Source organism: Melanerpes formicivorus, unplaced genomic scaffold (genome assembly GCF_026170545.1).
Source record: "Melanerpes formicivorus ecotype bairdi unplaced genomic scaffold, bMelFor1.0.p_v2 SCAF_53, whole genome shotgun sequence".
NCBI lineage: Eukaryota > Metazoa > Chordata > Aves > Piciformes > Picidae > Melanerpes > Melanerpes formicivorus.
In genome coordinates, this window is record NW_027142405.1 from 2,748,742 (window position 1) to 2,773,369 (window position 24,628).

The 24,628-nt window shown below is 40.0% G+C and overlaps 2 protein-coding genes across 3 annotated transcripts in view; one reads left to right on the forward strand and one right to left on the reverse strand.

Annotated features, from left to right (window-relative positions):
* Positions 1–4,717: 4,717 nt before the first annotated feature.
* On the reverse strand, positions 4,718–24,427 carry DEK (DEK proto-oncogene). Its single transcript, XM_068160840.1, has 11 exons — positions 24,150–24,427; positions 22,185–22,343; positions 20,396–20,497; positions 19,807–19,916; positions 16,709–16,803; positions 14,187–14,307; positions 12,381–12,563; positions 10,323–10,455; positions 8,179–8,327; positions 7,014–7,082; positions 4,718–6,347 (listed from the first exon to the last, which is right to left on the reverse strand). The coding sequence occupies exons 2-11, from the start codon at positions 22,330–22,332 to the stop codon at positions 6,336–6,338; spliced, it is 1,122 nt and encodes a 373-aa protein (XP_068016941.1). The 5' UTR covers positions 22,333–22,343; positions 24,150–24,427; the 3' UTR covers positions 4,718–6,335.
* Positions 24,288–24,628, forward strand: part of RNF144B (ring finger protein 144B) — a 103,394-nt gene continuing 103,053 nt past the window's right edge. For both annotated transcript variants that reach the window (XM_068160842.1, XM_068160843.1), the window contains exon 1: positions 24,288–24,386. The gene's annotated coding sequence lies outside the window, so the exon portion shown is untranslated. The remainder of the gene's footprint in view (positions 24,387–24,628) is intronic.

The following is a 24,628-nucleotide window of genomic DNA, read 5'->3' on the forward strand; positions in this document are numbered from 1 at the left end:
CCTACAATTAGACAATTCCTCAGAAGGGCTGCTCTATAGCCTTCTCTGAGCTCTAAATACTAACTATGCTCACAAGAGTGACTGCCCACTGGAATGGGCTGCCCGGAGAGGTGGTGGAGTCACCATCATTGGAGGTATAGTATCATAGTATCAGTCAGGGTTGGAAGGGACCACAAGGATCATCTAGTTCCAACCCCCCTGCCATGGGCAGGGACACCCCACACTCGATCAGGCTGGCCACAGCCTCATCCAGCCTGGGCTTAAACACCTCCAGGGACGGGGCCTCGACCACCTCCCTGGACAACCCATTCCAGGGTTTCACCACTCTCATGGTGAAGAACCTCCCCCTCACATCTAGCCTGAATCTCCCCACCTCCAGCTTCATTCCATTCCCCCTAGTCCTATCACTACCTGAGATCCTGAGAAGTCCTTCCCCAGCCCTCCTGTAGGCCCCCTTCAGATACTGGAAGGCCACAATTAGGTCACCTCGGAGCCTTCTCTTCTCCAGACTGTACAGCCCCAACTCCTTCAGTCTGTCCTCATAGGAGAGGTGCTCCAGCCCTCTGATCATCCTTGTGGCCCTTCTCTGGACACCTTCCAGCACGTCCATACCCCTCTTGTAATAGGGGCTCCAGAACTGAATGCAGTACTCCAGATGGGGTCTCACCAGGGCTGAGTAGAGGGGGAGGATCACCTCCCTTGACCTGCTGGCCACACTTCTCCTGATGCAGCCCAGGATGTGATTGGCTTTGCGGGCTGCAAGTGCATACTGAGAGCTCATGTTGAGCTTCTTGTCCACCAGCACCCCCAAGTCTCTCTCCTCAGGGCTGCTTTCCAGCCAGTCACTGCCCAGCCTGTATTTGTGCCGGGGATTGCCTCAACCCAGACGCAGGAGGTGTTCAGGAGGAGACTTGACAGGGTGCTTGGTTGCACAGTTTAGTTGATTAGGTGGTGTTGGATGATAGGTTGGACGTGATGATCTTGAAGGTCTCTTCCAACCTGGTTTATTCTATTCTAATACCATAATAGTATTTTGCCTAAAAGGTTTAAAAAGCAATTCATTAGCTTGTATCAGATTATTTTCTTCAGCCAGAGGAAATTTAAGCTAAAATACTTGTTTAGAAGCACTGCCCATACAGTCAAAACAGCTGTAAAAAGTGCCAGAGAACCACTTGTTCACTTTGTAGGACCCTAGTCCTGAAAGGTTTCTCATAGCACAGATGTATCTATATACAGATCAATGTAAGCATGGGAAAGCCTGACTATAATACCTGAAACTGAAAATACAAAACTGACAAATTCTGATAACCATTTTCTATGTTGTTCTTGAAGGGGAGGTTTGAATTTCATTTAGTGTCAGCCTGACTGCAGGCAATTAAAAAAAAAAAAATGAATACACCATTTGAAAGTAGAAATCAGATGATTTCATCACACTCCCCTAAAGAATTACAGTCCTTCAAGAAAATAGTGGTTTTTCCTTCCTTTTAGCTCAGCTGTTCAAAAGTGAGGTCAGAAATAAAAGCAGCAGTGAATCTGCAACAGAACGTAGTCCATTGAACAAGGTCAGGTGAAAAGGCATGGAAAGTTATGTAACACCACAGTCCTCTTATCCCTGGGACCTCTGGAGATCATCTAGTTTTAAGTTGCTACTTGGAATAGAGCCAGCATGGAGCTGGTTGCTCAGAGCCCTGCCAGGCTGAGTTCTGAACACCTCTAACAACAGGAATTCCACAACTGCTTCAGGTCCAGTTCTATCTGACCACCCTCCTCACAGTGAAGCATTCCCCCCCCTAACAAACAATAGCAATTTCCCTGGTGGCAAATGGTGCCTGCTGCCTCCATCCTCTCTCCGTGTACCTCCAAACACAGCCTAGTTTAGCCTTCCTCATACCCTCCCCTGTAGCAGGTGCAGAATGCAAGATGATCCACCTCTGTCTTTTCCGAAGGCTCAACAAGCCCAGCCCTCTGCCTCCTCTCCGGCATTGTGTGCTCCAGCCCCCTGACCATCTTGGTGGCCCTGCACTGCACTCACTCCAGTATCTCCTCACCTGTTTTGTACTAGAGAACCCAAAACTGGACACAGCACTCCCAAGGCAGGCTCACAAGTGCTAACAGAAGTAATTATCATTTCCCTCAACCTGCTGGCTACACACTTGCTGAAGCAGCCCAGAGTGCTGCCAGTGCTCCTCATATCACAAGGGCACACTGCTGAACCAGGTTTAACTTGTTTGCAAGAACTGCCTACCTCTACCCAGGTCCTTTTCTGCAAAGCTGCTTAAAAAGAAACCAGTGTCTTTACATGCAGCGTTGGAGAGGGTTATTCCATCGCAGAAGCAGGATGCTGCATCTTTTTTTGTTGACTTTTATGATGTTGTCAGCCCACTTTTCCTGCAAGTCAAGGTCCACCTGAATAAACTTTTAGATCTGCAACTTCCAGCTACTTGTATTAATAAACTTTTCCCAACTCAAAGACGTGAGATTTCTCTACAGAATGAAATGATCACACTTCTCAGCATTCAGAATGTTTGTTAACATTTTTCAGCAAATAAGTAGTTCAGTAACAGCAATGGTTTTTTCCCCAAGTTTTCAGACAGGATTCTGGTGCCTCAGTTTTTTGCCTCTGTTCTCCTTAAATAGTAAGAATTATAGTAACAATGATGATCACCAGAAGTCATTTCAAGAATGCTTTCATCTAGCTCAGTCAAAACTACTAGACTGTAGTCAACTTTCTCATTTGGAAAGAGGAATCTACTAAATTGGTTATGAGTCACCCTCTGTGAAACAGCAATAAACCTAACTGAAATCACCACACTGGCTGTCAGGGACATTATTTGTCCACATTAAGCACTGGCTTCCAAGAGTTATTTTTAAATCCATTTTAGTGGTGGCTAATCTAAACTCAGCAGGCATAGGTCTTGCTTTGTCATATGCCTTGCAACAGGAAAATGCATAAAGAACACAGATGCTGTAAGCAGCCTGCTCAGGTCCAAGAAGGCCATTAGTCTAAAGCTTCTGGAATAAAGTGGGATGGCACTTAAACTTGTGCCTTCCTAATTTTGTCTTGGTTAGATGTGCTTGAGCATTATAACATGGGTTACCACATAACTCCAACTCACCTGCTGTCCTAAAGACAGGTAACTTCACCCAAAATTTCCACTCATCTCTTTCCCCACTTAGGCCTTTTCATCTCCCTTCTCTTACAGGATCCATACTTAGTTGCCTCAACTGCCAAGCTTACTCACAAGAGCAGCTGTTTATGTAAGTCATTCAGATTAATCTGAATGGTTTTGCAGGCTATTGACCAATAATCTGAACACTGAAAACTAAACAGAACCAAAACACTGGAGTATAGGAATTATGCTGTATGCAATCCAATCAAGATCTGGAAAGCATATGCCTGAACACTTCATTCACTTATCTTTTACCCAGTCAGCCAGTCTCTGGTTTTTATGAACATCACTCTACAGACTGAGAGCCCCGATCAGCTGTGGTTTTTAATCCTTCAGCATCAGGACAAACAAACATTTTATTTACCTTTCAGTAGTCTTGCAGGCTTTCTGTCAGATGTACAAAGAATTGGAATCTTGTATCAGCTGCAGCCAGGTATGGATAAATAGGGAAACAGCTCAGACATTTCTTCTCTGTTGAGGACTGCACTGTGTTGCAGTTAAGAGATTTAAACAAAGTATTTGAAGGATGCAGAGTTAATTTCCATTCCATCTCTGCAGTTTCAAAGTGGCAAGTAATGTTTATATAAAAGTACACTATCCCTTTATATATGGAAAAATATATTTATACTTGGGAGTCACTCATCTTAAAAATGCTTCCTGATCCACACAATGAAAACAGACTGTTGTATTTACAGAAATACCAGAAGACAGTTCAAGTATTTGTAGTACATCCATCCAAAACCCCAGCAAAACCTGAAGTAACTTTATGCTTTTAAGCATGACATTGAAATTAAAAGCATCAAAAGTGTCCAATTAAAAAGCGTTCTTTATCTTGAGATAGTTGAGGAAATAAAGAGCACACAAAAAAACTACAAACAAAACCCCAAAACCAATCTCACAGAAGATACAAAATCATACAATTGTAACATGGTTTGTGTTGGAAGGCACCTTAAAAATTATCTAGTTCCAGCTCCCCCCTGCCCTGGACAGAGACACCTTTTAGTAGACCAGGTTACTCAAAGCCCATCCAGCCTGGCCTCAAACACTTCAAGAGAGGAGGCCATCCACAACTTCTTAGGCAACCTGTTCCAGCACCTCACCACCCTCACTATGAAAACTTTCTTCCCAATATCTGGTCTAGATCTACCCTCAGTTTAAAACCATCACCCCTCATCCTAGCACAACACTCCCTGATGAAGAGTCCCTCCCCATCTTTTCTGTAGACCCCCTTTAAGAATTGGAAGGCTACAATAAGGTTTGCCTAGAGCCACTTCCTCTTCCAGGCTGAACAGCCCCAACTCTCTCAGCCTGTCCTCACAGAAGTGCTCAGTTCCCTGATCATCTTCATGGCTCTCCTCTGAACCCACTTGAACAAGTGTTCTGTATCTTTATCCTGATACAAGGACATGCCTTTCAGCAACAGTATCATTTAAAGTAAAGAAAGCTGCTAAATCTGGCTTGAATAGACTGATAACCAGATGAGATAAAGACAACCACCTTGTTTCCATATAGATTTTTTTTTTTTAAACTATACATGTAAGCAAGTATTAGATCAAAATTTATTTACATTTTTGTGAAAGACATTTATTGAATAATAATAAAAAAAGAATCCATTACATTCAGCCATATTATAAATGATTACAGGCAAAGAAATTCCCAAAGTGTGTGAAGATTAAGAGTCTACCTGGCTGAACATTTACAGAATTTAGATCATTTATGAATTCTTATTTCTCAACTGTACAATAATAAAATTCAAAAAAATAGGCTTTGTCTTTCCAGCAATACTACAATCAGGGATTCTGTGCTCATGGCATTAATGGCAGCCCATACTTTGGCAACTGCTAGTTTTATGATTTTTAGGGTAGGAACTTCCCCTATTACCAAGAAGGTGTACGCAGAACAGAAACCTAAACAGCAGAAAATTTTGCAAAGAGTTTGATCTGAAAATGTCTGGGCTAAAATTCAAGACTGCAGGCTTCAAAGTACCATTGTTCATCTTGATGCACCGAGGCTCAGGTTCAGAACTCTCTCATACAAAAGAGAGCTTAACCACACGTCAGTGCTCCCCCCATTTGGAAGCCTGACTGTGGACTTCCAAAACTACCCAGCCTCCTGGCCGTACATCTTGGATACCCACTTCTGAGATGCTAGGCCAGCTAGTCAGGACACTGAAGTAAAAGATATTTTGAAAAGCAAACTTCAGAAATTTTCCTGAAGTTTTTGGAGACTTCATTTACTGTATCAAGCCAGTAAAACAAATGCATCTGTAGCCTTTTTTTAGTTTTTCTTTTTTACAAAGTTAAATGCTGAAAAGCTTAAGTATAAAACTACAGTTTCTGTACAGGGTAAGATGGGACAAACACTGTAAATCCTCAGCTCATTTGTGGTTTCGTCAAACTTCTGCATACCACTTTTCATCACAGCCTCACTGCTGAACACTGACATTTCATGTCATAAATTCAAACATAACAAGATTTAAAAAAAATGATTTGCACAAAAGAAATCTGAAGTAACTTTATATACACAACAGAAAGCCTTTCAAAAGTACAAAAATAACATCTATATGCCAATTAGTTACCATGCTTTGACAGTTCTCTCAATGCCTACACATGCAAGACAGTAATCTGGATTTAGAATAATTCTGCAGATGTAAAAGGTATCAGAATATAAAAGACATTAACATATTACTAACTCTTGTTGTTTTCAGAATAGATATGTATTCTAAATACCTTTGTAACCAATACTGCAATATTCCAGTCTCTGCATGTATATGTGCAGATAAGCAGCTTTCATCTTAACTTCATTTTTAAATCTGGAAAATAGCAATCCACACTAAAAAGCTGTGATGGTTCTAAGAAATCTAGTTATACAAAGCAATTCAAAATGTACAAAACCTATAAAAAAAAAAAAAGGAACATTTATTGCCATGCACAAAACCTAAGTATGTTCAACTACAAACTGCATCAAATGCAGTTTTGAAGGAAAAAAAACAAAACAAACCAACCAAAACAATTTACATCAACAATCTTAACATTAGATCAGCAGAATCAGCTCTGACTAAATACCACAAAAGTAAGACACATTCCTTTTGCTGGTGCCTATCAGATCTTCAAATCCATGGGAACACAAAACCCAGGAATCTTCATTTCCCACAGTCAAACCAGATCATGAAATCAACTGAAAAGAGACGTGTATTAGTTTTCTCCTTTCTCTCAATCCCATTACATACAGCCTCTCCTTCTGCAGAGTATCAAGAAAATACACTGCTTCTGCTATGACAAAAGCCTAATAACATCCCTACAACAGACAAATTGCTCCCTCAAGCCATTGCTGATAAGTGACACATATGTACACACACAGATGTAACTATTTCTAGGTAGCCATACACCAACTTCTGCACATGAAACCACAAGAGAAAGAAGTTATTCTACTAACTCCACTAAGTGATCCTTACTTCTATAGTTCCATTTTCAGTATAGGGGCAAGCAAAAATAATTAAAATGGAATTTTTCAAAAACAAATGACAAGCCACAGACTGGACAATAAACCCTTTGTCATGAGCACATTAGTGCAGACCTAACCTTGAGTGCAGCAAACTCAAAGGTAAAACTCAAACTGTCGTTACTGTGCTACCAGGAGTCTGAAGTAGTTATTTTTGAAAGCGAGATACCACATAAAAATAAATTAGAGCCAGAGTTAAGGTTTATATGAGCACTAAGCTTACAATACTACTCTAATTTTTATAGCCTTCTGTGTAACAGGATGCCATGCCACTCTAATAGGCTGAAGGAAAAAAAACCACCCCAATTACCCCAAATGTTTTCTAAATGATAAAGTCTTTACCTCTTTGACTGCTTCTTTAATGAAGTCTTTCCTGTCAGACAAATCATAACTAGGATAGTTTTCATACACCTGAAAAATAAAAACCAAACCAAACCTCAAATTACTTTTTATTCATATAACACATTGAAATAAAGGAGTTTGTATGAATTTCAGACAAAAAGTGGTGTGGTACTTACAGTATTACAACTGCCAAAATGCCCCCATTAATTATGGGAAAAGGCAAGCTTATTCTCCTATCCTTATTTTGTCCACAGAATATTTAAATACATGTATTCATTTCATGGGTTTTCTTTCCCCCCACATCAATAAACTGGAAGTGTCAAACAGAACCTCTCTAATGTTTGTCTTGAGTGCTCTTTAAGTAGTCAGATGCCCCTGAATTTGAGTAGCAAGCCAAACAAGTATCAAATCCTAAGGCTTTTTTTTTGGTAGTTAAGTAAAATTGTGATAGTTTCAACTGACTAATAGATGAGTCAACATGTTTGAGCGGTATTCTATACTCTTTGGTTAACTGAGAGAAGACGAAACAAGAAACATATGCAAACACTGACAACTGATGCAGAGTATTTTATTTCAGTATACTACTAGAATGACTATAAACATGATGAAAAGGCTTGTACAGAATATAAACAGTTTTCTCATAACTTTTAGTTTAATTTTCTCAAGATAACTTCTTGGAAGTACCAGGTGAACAAAAATGAGAATTAACAGACTGGCAAAACCACCAAGGTAACTACTGTCTGTGTTTTGGTCACCTTTCCCCTCCCTTTCCTTTTCTGACCACATGGTCCATTCCTGGCACTTGTCAATTAATGGGACAGTGAGCAGGCAAAATGTACAGAAGGGAGGACACAGCCCTCCCCTTTGACAGGAGCAAGCTGCTGCACTGTCTCGACATCTGTTGTTTTGCGGTAATATTGCTGCTTTCCATGCAGATAATTGTTCTTTGGAGATTTCCCTTCTAGTGTTGGATATCAGTGTTGCATATCTAAGGATTAAAGCTATCCTTGTTATAACTGTTAGCAAGTGAATAGACCAATGCAAAACTATTTTGTTTCTGGAACCACTGTGCAGAATGCAAGCCTCCATTTCCGAAATGATGGCAAAAGTCAGTTCACAGACAACCCACTGCACAAAAAGAGATTGCAAACCCCTATTTGCTTACCTTCTTGCAAATCTGTTTCATTGTGACCTCCTCCAAGTTTGCATTGGCCAACAAGTTCTTGACAGTTTCCTTAATTTCTTCATCTGTAGGTGGTTTCTTCAGCTTTTTAATTAAAGGCTCATCATCTGAACTATCATCAGATTCACTTTCTAAATATAAAGAATAAAAGACTTTCAATGTTTGCTTACAAATCAATATGTACTTCAGAAAGTACAGGACAGATAATGTATTTTTTGCTTGATAGATTAATTACCAAAATCCTAAATGGAAACATTATAGCTCTTAAAAATGCATTTACTTGCTTTAAAAAGGCATTTGAACTCCCCCACCCTGGCAGTGTAGGGCGCTAGGATTTTGTGTTTTTACAGTGCTGTATTACTGAGCACACAATCAAAAACATCATGACAACAAATGAAGATAATCACAAAGGAAGTGAAGAGGCACAGGACACAATCTAAAGAATTAGACTGAACAACTCCAACATCTACTCATTTCCTCTACTGCCAACAAGATAAAATTCAGAGCAGATGCCAAACAATCTAGCTAAGGAGATTACAGAAAGACCTACTTAACATTTTTATTTTTGTACAGTAAATACTCAAAAGAGAAACGCAGAGGGAGAAATTACAAATGCATTACATAACATATGCAAAACACATACTGAACTTTGAAAAAATAAATATACTTCTCTATGTATTAATGACAAAAAACATACACAGAGTCAGCTATGTGAGTACTGCCAGCAGCCAATCTGAAAATACACCGAGTTGAGCAGAGGACTGTTTGCTCTGCTGAGAAATAAACCTGTGAATGAGGTTTAACAAAATTCAGTGCCTAACCATCTTAACTATTCTTTTTCTTAATACCCTGACAAGAAAAGTAATTAATCTGATGTCTGTGTTATATCATACATCCACTAATGCTAACATTAACTAATGTATGCTTGCAGTAGGGATACATGATGCATTAATAAGTCATACTACAACTGTGACAGAGAAATAGCTGTTTTCTCAGAGTGCCAGAGAATTTAAGGTGTGAAAGGATCTCTGGGGATCAGCTGGTGTAAGTTGCTACTTGGACAGGGCCAGCATGGAGCTGTTACTCAGGGCCCTGCCAGGCTGAGTTCTGAACACCTCTAACAACAGGAATTCCACAACTGCTCCAGGCCCTGACCACCCTCCTCACAGTGAAGCTTTCCTTCCCCTAACTAACAATTGCAATTTCCCTGGTGGCAAATGGTGCCTGCTGCCTCCATCCTCTCTCCGTGTACCTCCAAACACAGCCTAGTTTGGCCTTCCTCATACCCTCCCCTGTAGCAGTTGCAGAATGCAAGATGATCCACCTCTGTCTTTTCTGAAGGCTCAACAAGCCCAGCCCTCTGCCTCCTCTCCGGCATTGTGTGCTCCAGCCCCCTGGCCATCTTGGTGGCCCTGCACTGCACTCACTCCAGTATCTCCTCACCTGTTTTGTACTAGAGAACCCAAAACTGGACACAGCACTCCCAAGGCAGGCTCACAAGTGCTAACAGAAGTAATTATCACTTCCCTCAACCTGCTGGCTACACACTTGCTGAAGCAGCCCAGAGTGCTGCCAGTGCTCCTCATATCACAAGGGCACACTGCTGAACCAGGTTCAACTTGTTTGCAAGAACTGCCTACCTCTACCCAGGTCCTTTTCTGCAAAGCTGCTTAAAAAGAAACCAGTCTGTCCTGACCTACACTGCCACTGTCTTTACAGAGGCATCAAGAAATGCATATCCTATGCATATCATGAGATAAAAGGAAACCAATAGCAACAGGATGTATGTAGAAGCTATGTCTATGTCAACAACAACCACATCAAGATGCTGAACGAAAGACAGTGTGCTTCTTCAACTGTAAGACTCTAAGTCACCGACAGAACTTTGTTAACATTGTTCCAGCATACGGAAGAACTAGACTGATACTTACAGTTTATAAGCAAATAAAATATATGCACATGAAGTATACCAAATTTATTCCAAATATTGCAAATAAACATCAAGTAGCAGGCATCAATTGCCCAAATTCTGTTTTCTTTCACAACTAGGTGCCCAAGCCTGCTTTCTAGTAAGCATGCCAGGTAAAGTACAGGCCAATGTATGATGAAAGATTTAAAGCATTTACCTTTTCTAGAACTGTTCTGATTTTTTTTAGTAGTGCTGCTATCTGCCTTCTTCACGTTTGCACCCTTCACAGCCTTCTTGGTTTTGGAAGTCACCTTTTTAGGTTTTTCTCTTTTAGAAGCTTTTCTAGGAGGCTATAAAGAAGAGAAACAGAAGATTAAAATGATGGTTTCTAGCTGAACAATCCACACCTCTGTTCCACAATGGAAATTATTCTGTCAATACCAACTAAATCAAAATTTAATTACTGTATTTTATCAGCATTTTCTACTGCCACACTATAGAGACAGTATGTCCACAAAGACATCGGTTGAAATAGATTCTTAAGCTCAAATGGCTGGAACTTTTTGATGATACCAGTAGTTTGGTTGTTCTACAACTTTCCACTCATAATTACTTATAATTACCTTAGAAAATCACTTCAAAGATGTTACTTTTAAAAAGGACATGCTTTGTATTACTCTCCAAGACTACAAGCAGCTAATTCTTAAGGAGAATTACACTACCTAATCCATAATTTGGCCAATTACTGCAACTAGCAAACTCAAAAAGTACTGCATTAAGTCAACATCAACAGAAGATATTTGGAACATTAATACATCTAGTATACACATATCAGTTCACTGGAGTTTTGATACAAATAAAATGTGTGCTTAACACATCAGCTTTCCTCACCGAAACAAACAGAACATTGGCCAGGAATAAGCCATACTTCAAAGAAAGGAAATGAAACAAACAAATTTACAGTACTTACTAAGTTCACAATTTCAATTTATATTTAAAATGGCAGTGTAGCCAACTGAGCAAACTATTAGGTCTAAGCAATTTGGATTAGTCCATGTAACTTTTAATTGCTTCTACCATTACTACTTGGTGCCACTAATGAAACCAGCATTTAACAAACAAGATTGTATTTATTTGTATCATCTTAGCTCAGTTACAGTTGCACTTACTCCGCAGTGTTACACAAAGGATAAAGACGGAGTGTTGAAATTCAGAAAACACACTCAAGGATCAACTCATGTCCAGATAAATGTTTGCAGCTTGTAAATTTTCAGCTGTCAAATTTCTGCTAAAGCTCCATCACCAGCCACAAAATAGGAAGTTAAACCTGGCACCCACGTTTCAGTTTATAAAATCATGCTCCTGCAGCACACAAATATTTCAGGTATCTTCTGCTTCCAGGTAACTGTAAGATCTTCTGTGGTATTTATTGTTTAAATAGAGTTGAAATCAAGGCAGAAACACCTCTGAGGACTCCAGCCACTCCAAGCCTAAGGCTCCAATGGAGTTGGGGCAGCAAAGCAGATATACTGTCTAGGTGTCCTTCACTTTGCCCTGGGTTAACACAGCCTGTTCACACAAGCTCCTCTTCTACCCACACAGATGGGAGGGAAAGTAACACCAAAAAAAACCCACTGGGTTGAGACAAAGTGTTTTACTGGAAATTATACTATGTGCAATTTCCTTAGCCTATCTACAGAAAAGCACAGCACAACACAGAAGCAGAAGTCAGTGAGAAACAGCTCCCCCACCCAAGCACTCAGAAGCCAGTTCAGTAGAAAAGACCAACACCCAAACCCAGAAACCAGTATCAGCAACCGTAACAGGAAGCCTATCGTGTTACAATCTGAACTTCAAGCCCCATGATACTTTGGTCCAGCCAACACACACTCATTTTGAAGCTGGTTCAACAGCAGTATGGAATTGAGCATCATCAGCAGATTCAACTCAACCCATGACATACCTGTACTATGTAAAAGGGCGTCAGAAACTTTCTTCATAAATGCTGTCTTATCTCCAAGACCTTTGCCTTTTATGTTACTGATTGTGTAACTATAATGCACTAAAAAATTATGAAAATCTCCTGTAAATTGCAGGTATGTAGCCTTTTCCTTCAAAACATTCCTTCAGTTAAACATCACTTACCACTCAACTTGCTGTATTCCAAGAACTACCAATCAATAACAACCACATAAAGACAAAAATTTATTTTTTCTGCAGTGTAGGGCTAAAAAAAGAACAACAACAAAACCAACAAACCGAAACACCTCATTACCTCATCCTCACTTTCTTTCTCTTCTGAAGAGTCATCCTTTTCCTTCTTTTCATCTTCTTCACTACTGGATTCATCTGACAAGATCTCTGGGCACTTGGTGCGTTTTGCTTTTCTTGTTGTTCCAGTGCTACTGCGTTCTTTTTTGCCCCCTTTGCTTGGTGTTTTCCTGGACTTCGGCAAAGGCTGCGAGACAGGCATGTATGTCACCCGAGCAGAAAACCAGAAGTGAATTTTAAAAATGCCTATTCATTCAAATCACGTGAAAAAGTAGTAAACAAATATATAGGTCTCTAAGTCTTGATAACAAAATCCAGGAGTACAGTATGCATTATTACACTAACACCATCACATTCTGCAGTAAGCAGAAAGTCACTACAGAGATGGAGCTGAATAAAATGAAATTTCAGTTCTAAGCTAAGTACCCCTTCTAATCCCCTAATAAAACAAATCTTCCAAGTTTAGGGGTTAGGGAAAGGAAGCAAGAAAGAACAATCTAGAAGAAATCTATTATCTACCTATGCTCCTCCAACCCATAAAAGAAAGGTTTTTCTTCTGGCAGCATATAGGCTGACAATCCTTCTGAAGACTTAAAACCAGGAATTCAGCTGTGTCTTATGCAAAACTGCATTTTGTTGTCACTAAGTAACAGGGGCCCTAACACAGTGGGCAAACTCCTTATTCACAACAGTTACCAATGTTTGCTGGGAATAATTATTTTCCAAACAATAGTCTAACGATTTAAATACTGATTTTTGATTAAAACCTCAACGCCAAGATTAATAGTAGAATTCAGCACTCTTGGTGAATCTCAAGCACTAGCACATACTAATTAAAGGAAGTTTTCCTAGACTTGCAATAAACTCAATTTTGCAGTAACCAAATGTGATTAAATATTTGCCAACTTGTAGCATATACAGGCAACATCTAACAGCTTATCTTCCTGTATTTTCATGTTTTATTTCCTTGCTCTAACACCTTCCTCCCCCCTTTTTTTCTTTTCTGCTCACATATTATGTCTGATTCATTCCTTTCACCCACAAAACAGAAGCTACTTATGGTATCTGAGCATGGATATCTTGAATTAGAATAATACAATAGAATAATAAACCAGGTGGGAAGAGACTTTTAAGATCATCGTGTCCAACCCATCAGCCAATCCAACCCACCTAAACAAGTAAACCATGGCACCGAGCACCCCATCAAGTCTCCTCCTGAACACCTTCAATGACGGCAACTCCACCACCTCCCCGGGCAGCCCATTCCAACAGGCAATCACTCTCTCTGTATAGAACTTCTTCCTAACATCCAACCTAAACCACCCCTGGTGCAGCCTGAGACTGTGTCCTCTTGTTCTGGTGCTGGCTGCCTGGGAGAAGAGACCAACATCCGCCTGTCTACAACTTCCCTTCAGGTAGTTGTAGAGAGTGATAAGGTCACCCCAGAGTCTCCTCCTCTCCACGCTAAGCAACCCCAGCTCCCTCAGTCTCTCCTCAGAGGGCTTGTGTTCCCAACTCCTCACCAGCTTCGTTGCCCTTTTCTGCATCATGTGTTGACCACATACACTTTTGTGTGCTAACAGTCTATAACTGGTACACTTACATAGAAAATATATGCTTAGATAGAAGTCCTCAACCTGCTATGGATGCCTGCAGGAGTAGAGCTCTCTTCAAAAGGCCATTACTACTTCAGTAAGTTAGAACAGTAATTGTGTTGTCACTGTTAGCAAGGAAATACTAAGCAACAGACACAGCTGCATTTTTCAGCAGAACAGTGCTATAAAAGCAAGTATAACAATCTGCATCTCACCTTGCCTGAAGATTTTGGGTGCATCAAGAAGTTTAAGATTCTGGTTACCAGCTCACTATTAACTCCTGATCTTTCCAAGTCAAGAACTTCACAGATACTTTTCAACATTGCATTTCTAAATCTGCATTAAAAAAAAAAAAAAAAAAAAAAGGAGAGAGAAAAAGAAGAAAAAAATATTCAGTATTACATCCTACGTAAATAGTCAACATTTGACTGCTAGAAGCCGCTACCTGGTTTGTGTCTGCAACTGGCAACAGACATTAATGTATACGCTTAACTACACTTCCAGTCCTATCTATAGATAAGCAAAGAATCACTACATAAAGCAAAATAAAACAAGATTCCCAAATCTGTATGTGTAAAGTAGGATATATAAAAAAGTTATAAAATCTTCCCCAGAACCTCTCCTAAATCTATCGCACTGGAAAGAATCAGTCTTGGATACAAGACTTGAACTCTAAGGGGGCAAAGAAGTCTCCATTTTTCCTGTTTTGTTACCCCTTTACACAAGTACCAATGATGAGGGAAGAAGGTTAAGAGAAACTCTGACATTCACTCCCTTTCCTCCAAAAGGATCTTGGATCATTTGGCCCATTTTTTTGCAGGTGTAACTATTTCTCATAATCAAAGTCAAAGGAAACTTATTTTTCACTGTTTATTAAAAAAGCCAGAGTAACTATTTCATGGAGGGCTACAACTTCTCCAAAGTAGCATTTAAATTCAGACTGTCTCATTGAACTCAGAATTTTAAGGGGACAGAACTATGTTCGCTCATGTTTTAGGGGCATAGGAGCATGAAATTTTAACTGGCTTGGCACATCTCCCTGCCCTGGAGAGGAAGAAAGTATAGTCCATCCACCATCCTTCCAGTGATGAAGTAAAATCTTTGAACTGTGTTTCTAGACAAACTTATTAAAAAAAAAAGTAATAAAAATATGTATTAAAAAAATCATGCCATCTTAACATGTAGAAGGGCTTCCTGTTTACTGAATGCTAAATACTCGCAAGGTATTCCCACAGAAAAGTCAGGCTCCTGCATTTTAAAAACACAGCAATATTATACAGTTAAAACCACTTCACTTGTTAACAGATTTAAAAACTGCATAACACTGAAAGTTCTGCTTCACACCTTTGAGACTTTGTATACTGAATTTAGAATTATATGGTTCCATTGCTGCTCTAACTACAATTCTCTCTGACTCATGTTACACATGGCCATTTGTTCTTGTATTTTAACTTAGAACTAACACATACAAAGAATAAGTATCACCTCCCTCCAAAATACTTTCCTATTTTTAATGCTTTTAAGGTCCATCTACAGGGAACAACAAACAATGTACTAAGTATTAGAATGCAGTTGAAGTGTGGAATAAATAAATGCACACAAGTTTTGAGTCAGTAACTTCCATTAGTTTAGACTTAGAAAGTTCAAGAACTCTAATCCACACAAGAACCTCACCTCATTCTTTTTTGTTTATAAGCATGACAGTAATATTCTGCAAAATAAATTTTGTCCTTTGTTCACCTTGTTTAATGTTTTTAGAACATGATGCTGTCCAAGTGCAGAGTGTAGCCAGAAACCAACCACACAGAATAAATTAATAATCTTCAGTGGGGTTTCATACATAGCTATTTACCACAGTAACAGAAGCACACACAGCTCAGTACCTTCATATAGAAGTGACAATACAATCAGCATTCAGAGTATTTGCCAAGGTTTGGAGGGCAACAAAAACTTAAATATTAGTTCTTTCATATGGAAAACATTAAAAAAGTGAAAAAATACTTTATTTTGCAACCTCTTGCAAATAAGGGGAAATATTATCCAAATTTCCTTCCTGAGATCAAGACAGTTTGTCTTGCAGATTCACATGTATTTGACAAACCCTATACCTGGAAAACTGCATATCTGAGGAGTGAAGATTTGTGCATTCCAAATGCTGGAAGCTGTCCTACCATTTAGAATCATTATTACAGAAATATCAAATCTTTCATTTGTTATAACTTGCTGCAGAAATATGTAAGGGCATTTAAAAACCCTTTCAGTGCAGTCAAAAATCAAGAAAGTTTTGTTAGACTAGTTGCTACAGCTCTTCTAGGACTATGACCGAATGTTACACAATAAGCAAAAATGGTTTTGATTCTGAAGGAGCAAGGTTTTGAGTCACAGAAGAATGCAAGTTTGCACCATGAATAGAGCACAACATATTTGCAACATTACACTTGCCCTGGGGAAATAATGCTTTCCTCTCACTTGGCAGAAGAATCTGGTAACAAGCCTGCAGCAGTTAAAGCCATAACTGTAGAACTGTGAATAAAATGTTAACAGTTTAGCTCTTTTTAATACATCTTAAGTTGTCTTAAGAGACCAGTTTGTGTGATTCCTAGAGCACTGAGCTAATTTTAAACAGCCACAGCTGTTTAAATTTGAAGCCTAAATTTAAATGGAAGTAACATTTTGAAAGTAAAGAGAAGGGTATAGTGTAAGTCAAGCTAGGGTATGTAGCAACAGAGATCGTTACCTCTTTAACATTTCTTCCTTCTTTTTGTATTGGTCACTTCCTTTTTCAAATGGGAACCCGCTGAACTGACCCACATTCTTCTTTAGGGAAGCAACCTACAGCAGGACACACAAATTACTTTCATTGCAGGTGGTTAAAAAGTTTTCATCCAATCATCTCTGTTAACTTTTCATTTGCTCGTTAACAAAAATTTATATACTTAAAGTTATAATTTATATGGATTACGCCTTATCTCGTGACAGCCAAACTACAACAGCTAAGTTATTGTGATCTTGGTATTTTCAAATTTCTGTTAAATAACTTAGTAGATAAAATCATCTGCCATTTCAAGCCAGTTTGAAACGTACTGTATGTTTATCTAAAAGTCTGCACAACTATGATCACACGAAGCCTGCTGCATGCTTTGCTCCATGTAATTTGCTACACAATGGTGACATTTATTTTTAGTATGTATCTGCCACAGCAGATTTCCTTTACATGCTTTTCTGAAGTCTTACACAGGACCACTGTTGTACTTTTGAACTGTTACTTTAGCATGACCAATTCTTGCATTTATCTACCACCCAATTAACACCTTTTACCATTATACCTGCAGTTTGAATAAGGTTAAACTTTTAGTTCAGCAGCCTCTATAATGGGAAAATTGCTCCTGTCCAGGTCCCAAACATATTTAAGTTCTTAATTTTCACTCCATCTTCTTATATCAAAAAGTTCAGAAATATCCCCAAATCTTTCATTCTTCAAAGATCTTTTTGACACTAACAACTATAATTTGAACTCACTTTCAATAGCTCTACAATTTTTGTTCCTGGTGTTTCTCCATTAGTTTATAATTCTACCAAAGCTAAGCTCCTTTTCCAAAGAGAATTATCTTTGTCCAGCACCTAGAGAAAATTGGCAGATGGTATTATGTTTTATTAAAAATGTTAATTACAATCCAGAGCACAAATAGACCGTGCATACAAGACAATGTCTGATCTTCACTATATTAAAAAGCACTCTAAGTTCCCTACAATTCTGATTAAGTAGAGTTTTGGATTAAAACATACTCATATATTTCCTAGCAAATAAATATAGCCCCTATCTTTGGGCTCAAGGCACTAGGATGCCGCAACAATCCATATAAACTTTCTAACAAGACTATGTGTGGGAGCAAAAGGGGGAGCAGAATTGCAACCAAAGGGGTGTGGAAGGAAAGGGTGAAAGCTGTAATACAACAGCAGTTGTGTCTAATTAGCATAATTTAAGAGTGTTAAGTATTAATTTACAATTATGTTACTTGCATATAATTATGAAACTGCAAATAGTTGTGTCATTAGTTGACTATTATTACTAACAACTGTATTTGACAATTCAATGAATTGTTAGTTTCTTAGTAGCATGTTGCATAATCAATAAACAACAGCCTCTTAATCAGTTATGTCTCAGATTTGCAAGCTAAAGCAGGAAAGACGGCCTGGAGAAGAGGAGGCTCAGGGGTGACCTTATTGCCCTCTACAACTACCTGAAGGGTGGTTGTAGCCAGGAGGGAGTTGGCCTCTTCTCCCAGGCAACCAGCACCAGAACAAGGGGACACAGTCTCAAGCTGCGCCAGGGGAGGTTCAGACTCGAGGTGAGGAGGAAGTTCTTCACCGAGCGAGTCATTCGGCATTGGAATGGGTTGCCCAGGGAGGTGGCTGAGTCATCAACCCTGGAGGCGTTCAAGGGGAGATTGGACGTGGCACTTGGTGCCATGGTCTAGTCATGGGGTCTGCGGTGTCAGGTTGGACTCGATGATCCTCGAGGTCCTTTCCAACCTAAGTGATACTGTGATACTGTGATACTGTGACTCTGAGGTAATGATATCCAAGCCCTCCCACCCAAAGGCAGGTGAAAAGTGTTACTGGTTTTGTGAAGAGTAAATGGCCACAGTTTGATAACTTCCACAGTAAAGACAGTTAAATAAGAAATTTATATGGTTCTATCATTTCTTATCAAGTAATTTAATTCTCCTGCAGGACAATGCAAAAGTTTGCAAAACTCAGTAGCTATCAAGTCAGAAATTCTCTAGTCTAGTTTACTGATGTTGTGAATAAATACCACAATTCACAAAAGAAGGTGGTTTCCGTGAATTTATACTTTCCTTTTCCTGAATACTTGAGGCCACAGATCTTTCTTTAACATGTAAACAAGCACTGTGTTTGCAGCAGTGGTCTAAGCTGCTAGCATGCATCTGTACCAGTACTATTTAGGTCTTAGTTTCCATGCTGGCTGTTTAAGTTCCCAAAATACATAAAGAGATGAAAATCAAACTCCTAGAAACATGGCAAGTGTAGGGGAATAGTAACATTTCACGTATGTCATTTTGCCCCATATTCATTTTACTTCTCTTAGCAAGGATAATGGCTCATATTTACACTGACATTAATGTAAAATCACTGGCAAAAACTCCAAGAAGGATTTGCCATAATATTTTAAGTTTCATAGTTAAATACAAAAGCAAGCATATCAGTTTTTAACTACCATTTTAATTGGCTTAAATAAATGTGACAAAAACCACGTAACTTTTAACATATGTTTACTTTGCACTGCTTTGTGCAAAATAAAGGAGGAAAAGACTAGGTGAGTAGCCATGTATTATATCCCCACTAAGAGGTTTCAGAAATAAAAGGAACAGATGTACTAAGAAAAAGTTGAACAAAATAGTTACATGGATGATTCTGATCATAGTTGCACATCAGCGACTTTTAGAATGTGAGCGATAAATTATTTCTGACTCATGCTCATAAGGTGAATCATCCCTCCTCTCATTAAAAACGAAACAACAAAACAGAACAAACTACAGAATAATAAAATAAACAAACGAAAAAATCCCACTCTATAGGCAAACAGACTTACAATTCAGTAAGGTTCTTATAAAGAGCAGTTTACAAGAGTTAGAAAAATTATGGGCTTGCTTAACTGGTCCTGCAATATTGATTGTGCAAGTAGGTTGTGATAAATGACACTTAAGAAATAGATCCATGTACAAATGTAAAAAAAACCCACAAACTATCCTACAAATATTTTCACTGTGCATGAGAACTAGCAGATATACAAGATTGATTTTAAGTTCTTACAGTGCCTGGCCTGTTGTAGAGAAGCTTGTGCAGGTTCCTAAGTTCATCCGTCTTCTTTTTACTCAGGAAGAATTGTATCCTTTCAATTTCACAAAGTTTTTGTCCTTTTCCTGAAACAGTTAATAGCAATCAGTCTATGAATTGCATTTATATTTACTATAGCAATAGAAGTTTTTTAAAGAAGCAAATAAGTTATTTCAGAACAGCATCAGACATTCTAATTGGGCAAACATTAAGCAGGCCTTTTCCTGTTAACTAGACATCCTGACAGTCTATATTCCATACTTGATGCTACTTAGATCAGTGTACAAGTATTTGGTATTTCTTTTTGTTCTAGCTGTTCCTGCCTGTGTTAGTGGTTGGTTAGGTACTGATAATCCTATTCCAGGTAAGTGTAAACATTATATAACTTTTACAGTTTAAACTGATGCTTCAGAGTAAGAGTTTTCATATAATAGCATTGCTATTTTAAAACGGATCATGACTCTTAAGTTAGGTCTTGTCTATGAGAAATTATTAAGTTTATCTTTTAAGAGGTTTCAAAATAATTTCCAACATGCACCGTTCTTCTTTGAGAGGACAAACCTACCTGGGGTAATTGTAAAGGGCTCCTTTTGCAACGAGGACACTTGCATGGTCAGTCTGTCCACCTTCTTCTTCTCCCTTTTTCCTTCAACAATGAGACTCTTTTCTGCAAAAGACAGCTTCATTACATGAGCAAATTCATCTATAGCAACAGGCAATACAACACTTAATCTTTCAAATGACAAACCAAAAATTGTCAGTGATGCAAGCAGATACTGTAATAGTTTAAAACCTTTGGCTATTACATAGATGGGATTCCATGGAGCTGTATAATATAATTAGACATGTCTCTAGTTGTTAATACCATCCTGCATCCAACTTAACTTTGAAGACAAGGTTGGGCATTTCCTAAAGGGAATTTCACCCCACAAGGCAGATTGTAACACCACACAGTTTCAGAAACACATCCTTCTCCCCTTTCTCTGCCTTTCTGAGGTTGTTTGCATGGTGTCCTCCTGGGACACCGCAGACTCCACATGCACAGCTCCACTTCACCTCTCATGGGGAGGTTATTAGCACCAGATGGTCATAAGCAGGGTAGAGCGTGCCTGCACACACTTTCTCCTTTCACTACTAAACTGGAGGACCCAGACATCTCAGCATGAGAAGCAGGACAAGCATAGTGGGACTGTACCACACCTCAGAGCTACACAGTGTGACACTCTGCATGGCACAAGGGCAGCATCAAAAATACTATGATAACATTGTTTCAAGTAATTGTGGTACTACTTAGCAATGAATACACTTAGAAAGTTTTATATATACATTGGACATCACTGCTTTAATGATGCTATGTCAGGAGAAAACCGCAGTTTCACCTAAATATTTCATACTAAAATACTTGACCTCAAATCAAACTATCCTTAGCAGTAAACAGATGGGCTATCCTGGCTTTAACATCTGTGCAGCTGAAGCTGTATGAACATGCTCAAAATTGGATATGCACCTGCCAAAACCAGAGGACAAGAAACAGCAGTTTCTAAAAATCCAATTCTTACTACTCTATTGCTTGCCAAAGAGCAAAATCACTTCTCTTTCTACTGTTTCTCCTAAAGGCAAACTTCAGCTCTTTTAAGAAGTGAAGACCATCAGGGACTCCATATTCACACTGAGGCTCTATTTCCATGGATGCTTTCATCTGCAAAACAGCTGCCTAGAGATTTCATGACAGAAATTACTATTTTTGCATAGTAGTTCCCTCATCACATCTTGAAGAGTATCCTCTTACATGCCACATCATACAACCTGCCTCGCTTGCTTGTCCTAGGATATCATCGTGACTTGTATTGACAAAGTCAGTCAAATGGAACATCCCCTTTCCAGTATAATTAAATTTTGGTACCCAGCAAATTAATTTACAGTAGCTGAGCAAAGACATCTGTATTGTTTCCAAAGCCACAGCATGGATTTCCCACTTTATCTCTTCTGGAAACATGAATAACTTCAGAGCGTTACAGGTACAAAAAGGATACTTTTTGGATATGTATTTTTATACAAACTGACCAACAACACTACCTCAAGTAATCATCTATAAGTTTATACAACAACAAACCACCCTATCGTAGGAATCCAGGATCCTGACAGTTCCTTCAATCTTCTATGATGAACATGAGCATTGCTGTTTCTAGTGTTGCCTGTTGTAGTCTTCTGGGAAGGGATTTATGACCCAGGAGATAAATATACCATGGAATATCCTGAACTGTAATTGTACAATTAGCTGAGATCACAGGAGACGGCATTCAGCAAGCCTGGCATCTTTTAAAGGACAGCTTATTTGATGGAAAAGTAAGTACCCTTTTCTTCTTCCTCCTCCTCTTCCTCTTCCTCCTCCTCTTCCTCCTCTTCATCACTTTCTTCAGCTTTGTTTTCAGTTTCAGGTTGTTTCTCATCTGCTTTTTCAGGTGACATCGTGTCTTCTTTTGATGAAACAACAGAAGACATGGTGTATGGTTCTGTAAAAAACAGCGAGGGAAACCATCACCAGTATAGCATTACACAGGAAAAGGACAGAAATGTTGCTTTCTTAGAAAAACCCACTATCTTGTATAGCAGAAGTAACATCACAGTCCTCAGACTGTGTTTAAGACACTCAAGCATTCTACACATGCACAAGACATAACATTTCTCAAAAGGAGCTGTCATCCATTCTGCAACTAGTGTGGCCAAGAACACTTTGAAAGGTTGCAAATTCTTTGCAAGCACAAGTCTTCAAGCTCACTTTGTGAAGCATTCAGAAACACACAAAGAAGTTCCTACTTTTATCTACTAAGAACTGTAATGTTTTAAGAAATCAACATTTTAGTGCACAGTATTATAAATTAGTTATTTTTGATCACAGTTCAACTGTGATCAACTGCAGACAAGTTTCTTAGTAAGCTAAATGAGCTGCATATTCAGATGGGAAATAGGAAAATAAAAACACAAAAGGTACAAGCAATTCAGATAAAACTATTGCTGCTTCCAGAATTCAAATAGCTTTGACATCTTAGGGCTTGCAAATGCTTTTTGGTTTTAATCTGCAGATCTACAAATGCTTTATACTTGTCATAATTATGAGCAGTCTTTTCTTAGCATTGGAAGTGGCTTAAATGTTAACTCTGAAATGAAAATATCTCACTTTGGTGAGCATCATTTCCTCCTGACAGAGAATGTCTATCTAATAAAGGAAGATAACCTAATCTGTTCATTCCAGAAAAATTATAGCCTTCAAACCCCTTCACTCTTTAGACATCTGGAACAAAATACAGCTTCAATTGTATAAGACCTTTTAGAAGAACTATCACATAGCTAACCGGTTTTTTTTTCTCCTCTATTAAAACCACTATTACCTTCAACCCTGAAATCCAAAGTGTATATGCAATACTAGCAGGTGCCAGAGAACAGCAACACTTCAGATGACAGAAAACCTAAATTGTATTACCGACAACTGGGACAAAGTTTACTGCTCTCTGCTAAACCACTGGGGAGCAAAATAAAAACCAACACAACAACCCTTTCAGTGCATTGCCACCAGTATTTCGTTCAACAGGGAAATATAATCCGACTTTTCCACGATACTACTCTCTGAATTTTCACTTGTCTCTACCAGTGAAAAAGCAAGCGCAGTGTAAGTCACTTCTTCCCCTTTCAACAGGAGGAGGAGGGAAATAGAAAAGTTAGAGACTTTTAAACTTTTCGGCAGTCAGATCACTGCAGGCGACCTGGTTAGGGGCGAAAAAAAGGTACTTTTAGGAAGACCTAAGTCAGGGGTATTTTTGGCAGGGAGAAGGTATCGCCCAAGCCACTCCGAGAAGGTGCACAACAGCACCTCCCACCCTAGTCCTGGACTTTTCAGATACAGACTCGCCACCTGTCCCCTTCTGGGAAAGCGACAACGATGGGTAGTGCCCCGAGGAGGCGCGGGCCAAGGATAAGTGCGTCGAGGGCAGCGGCGAGCTCCACCCTCCTCCCGAATCAGGAGGCAAAGAGAACGCTGCGGTCCCGCCGCCGGGCTGTAAGGCAAGAGAGCGCGCCCGAGAAACCCTTCGAGTGAAAAACAGCCCCCTGCCCCATGGAGGCCTGCGAAGGAGGCAGACCCATCAGTGGCTCAGCAACGAGCGCTCCCAGCTACACGATGTTCCCCGGCCCTGTTCCATTTCCCCTTGTCACCAGCCTCACTGGGATGCCCGGCCCGGCCCAGTCCGCCCGCGAAGGGGTAGGAGGAAAAGAGGCGGGAGCGCGCTCTCGGGCGCCGTTATGGCCATGGCGGCAGGACTCACCTCAGCTCGAGCCCCGGCTTCTGGCTCCTTCCTCAGGCACAGCTGCGGCAAGCAACGGCAGCTGGAGACGACAGTTACCGGAGACGGGGAAGGCGGGGGGGGAGGTGGGGGAAGGGGGGCGGAGCCGGGCGCCGGCCTACGCTCCGGCGCACAACTAACACACACAGACTCCGCAAGGCGGGTGCTCTGCGTCCCGTGGTCGGTCAGCCGGTCACTCTCTCTCCCGGAATCAACAAGGTTTTCAAAATGGCGGGTTCTCGGACGGGGAGAAGGAAGCGGGAAGGCGGTGGCCAATCAGCGCCCGCAGCCCAGCCCGGCGCGAGGAGGTGGCCGCAGAGGAGGGGAGGGAAGGGAAGGGTAGGGAACGGTGCGCGCGCGCAGAGAGGGCCACTGTGATGGGGAGGGAAGGGGCGAAATTTGCGTAACGTGCGCCCAGTGCCGCCTGCGCTGACGTCAGGCCTCGGCTAGGGCCGCCCTCG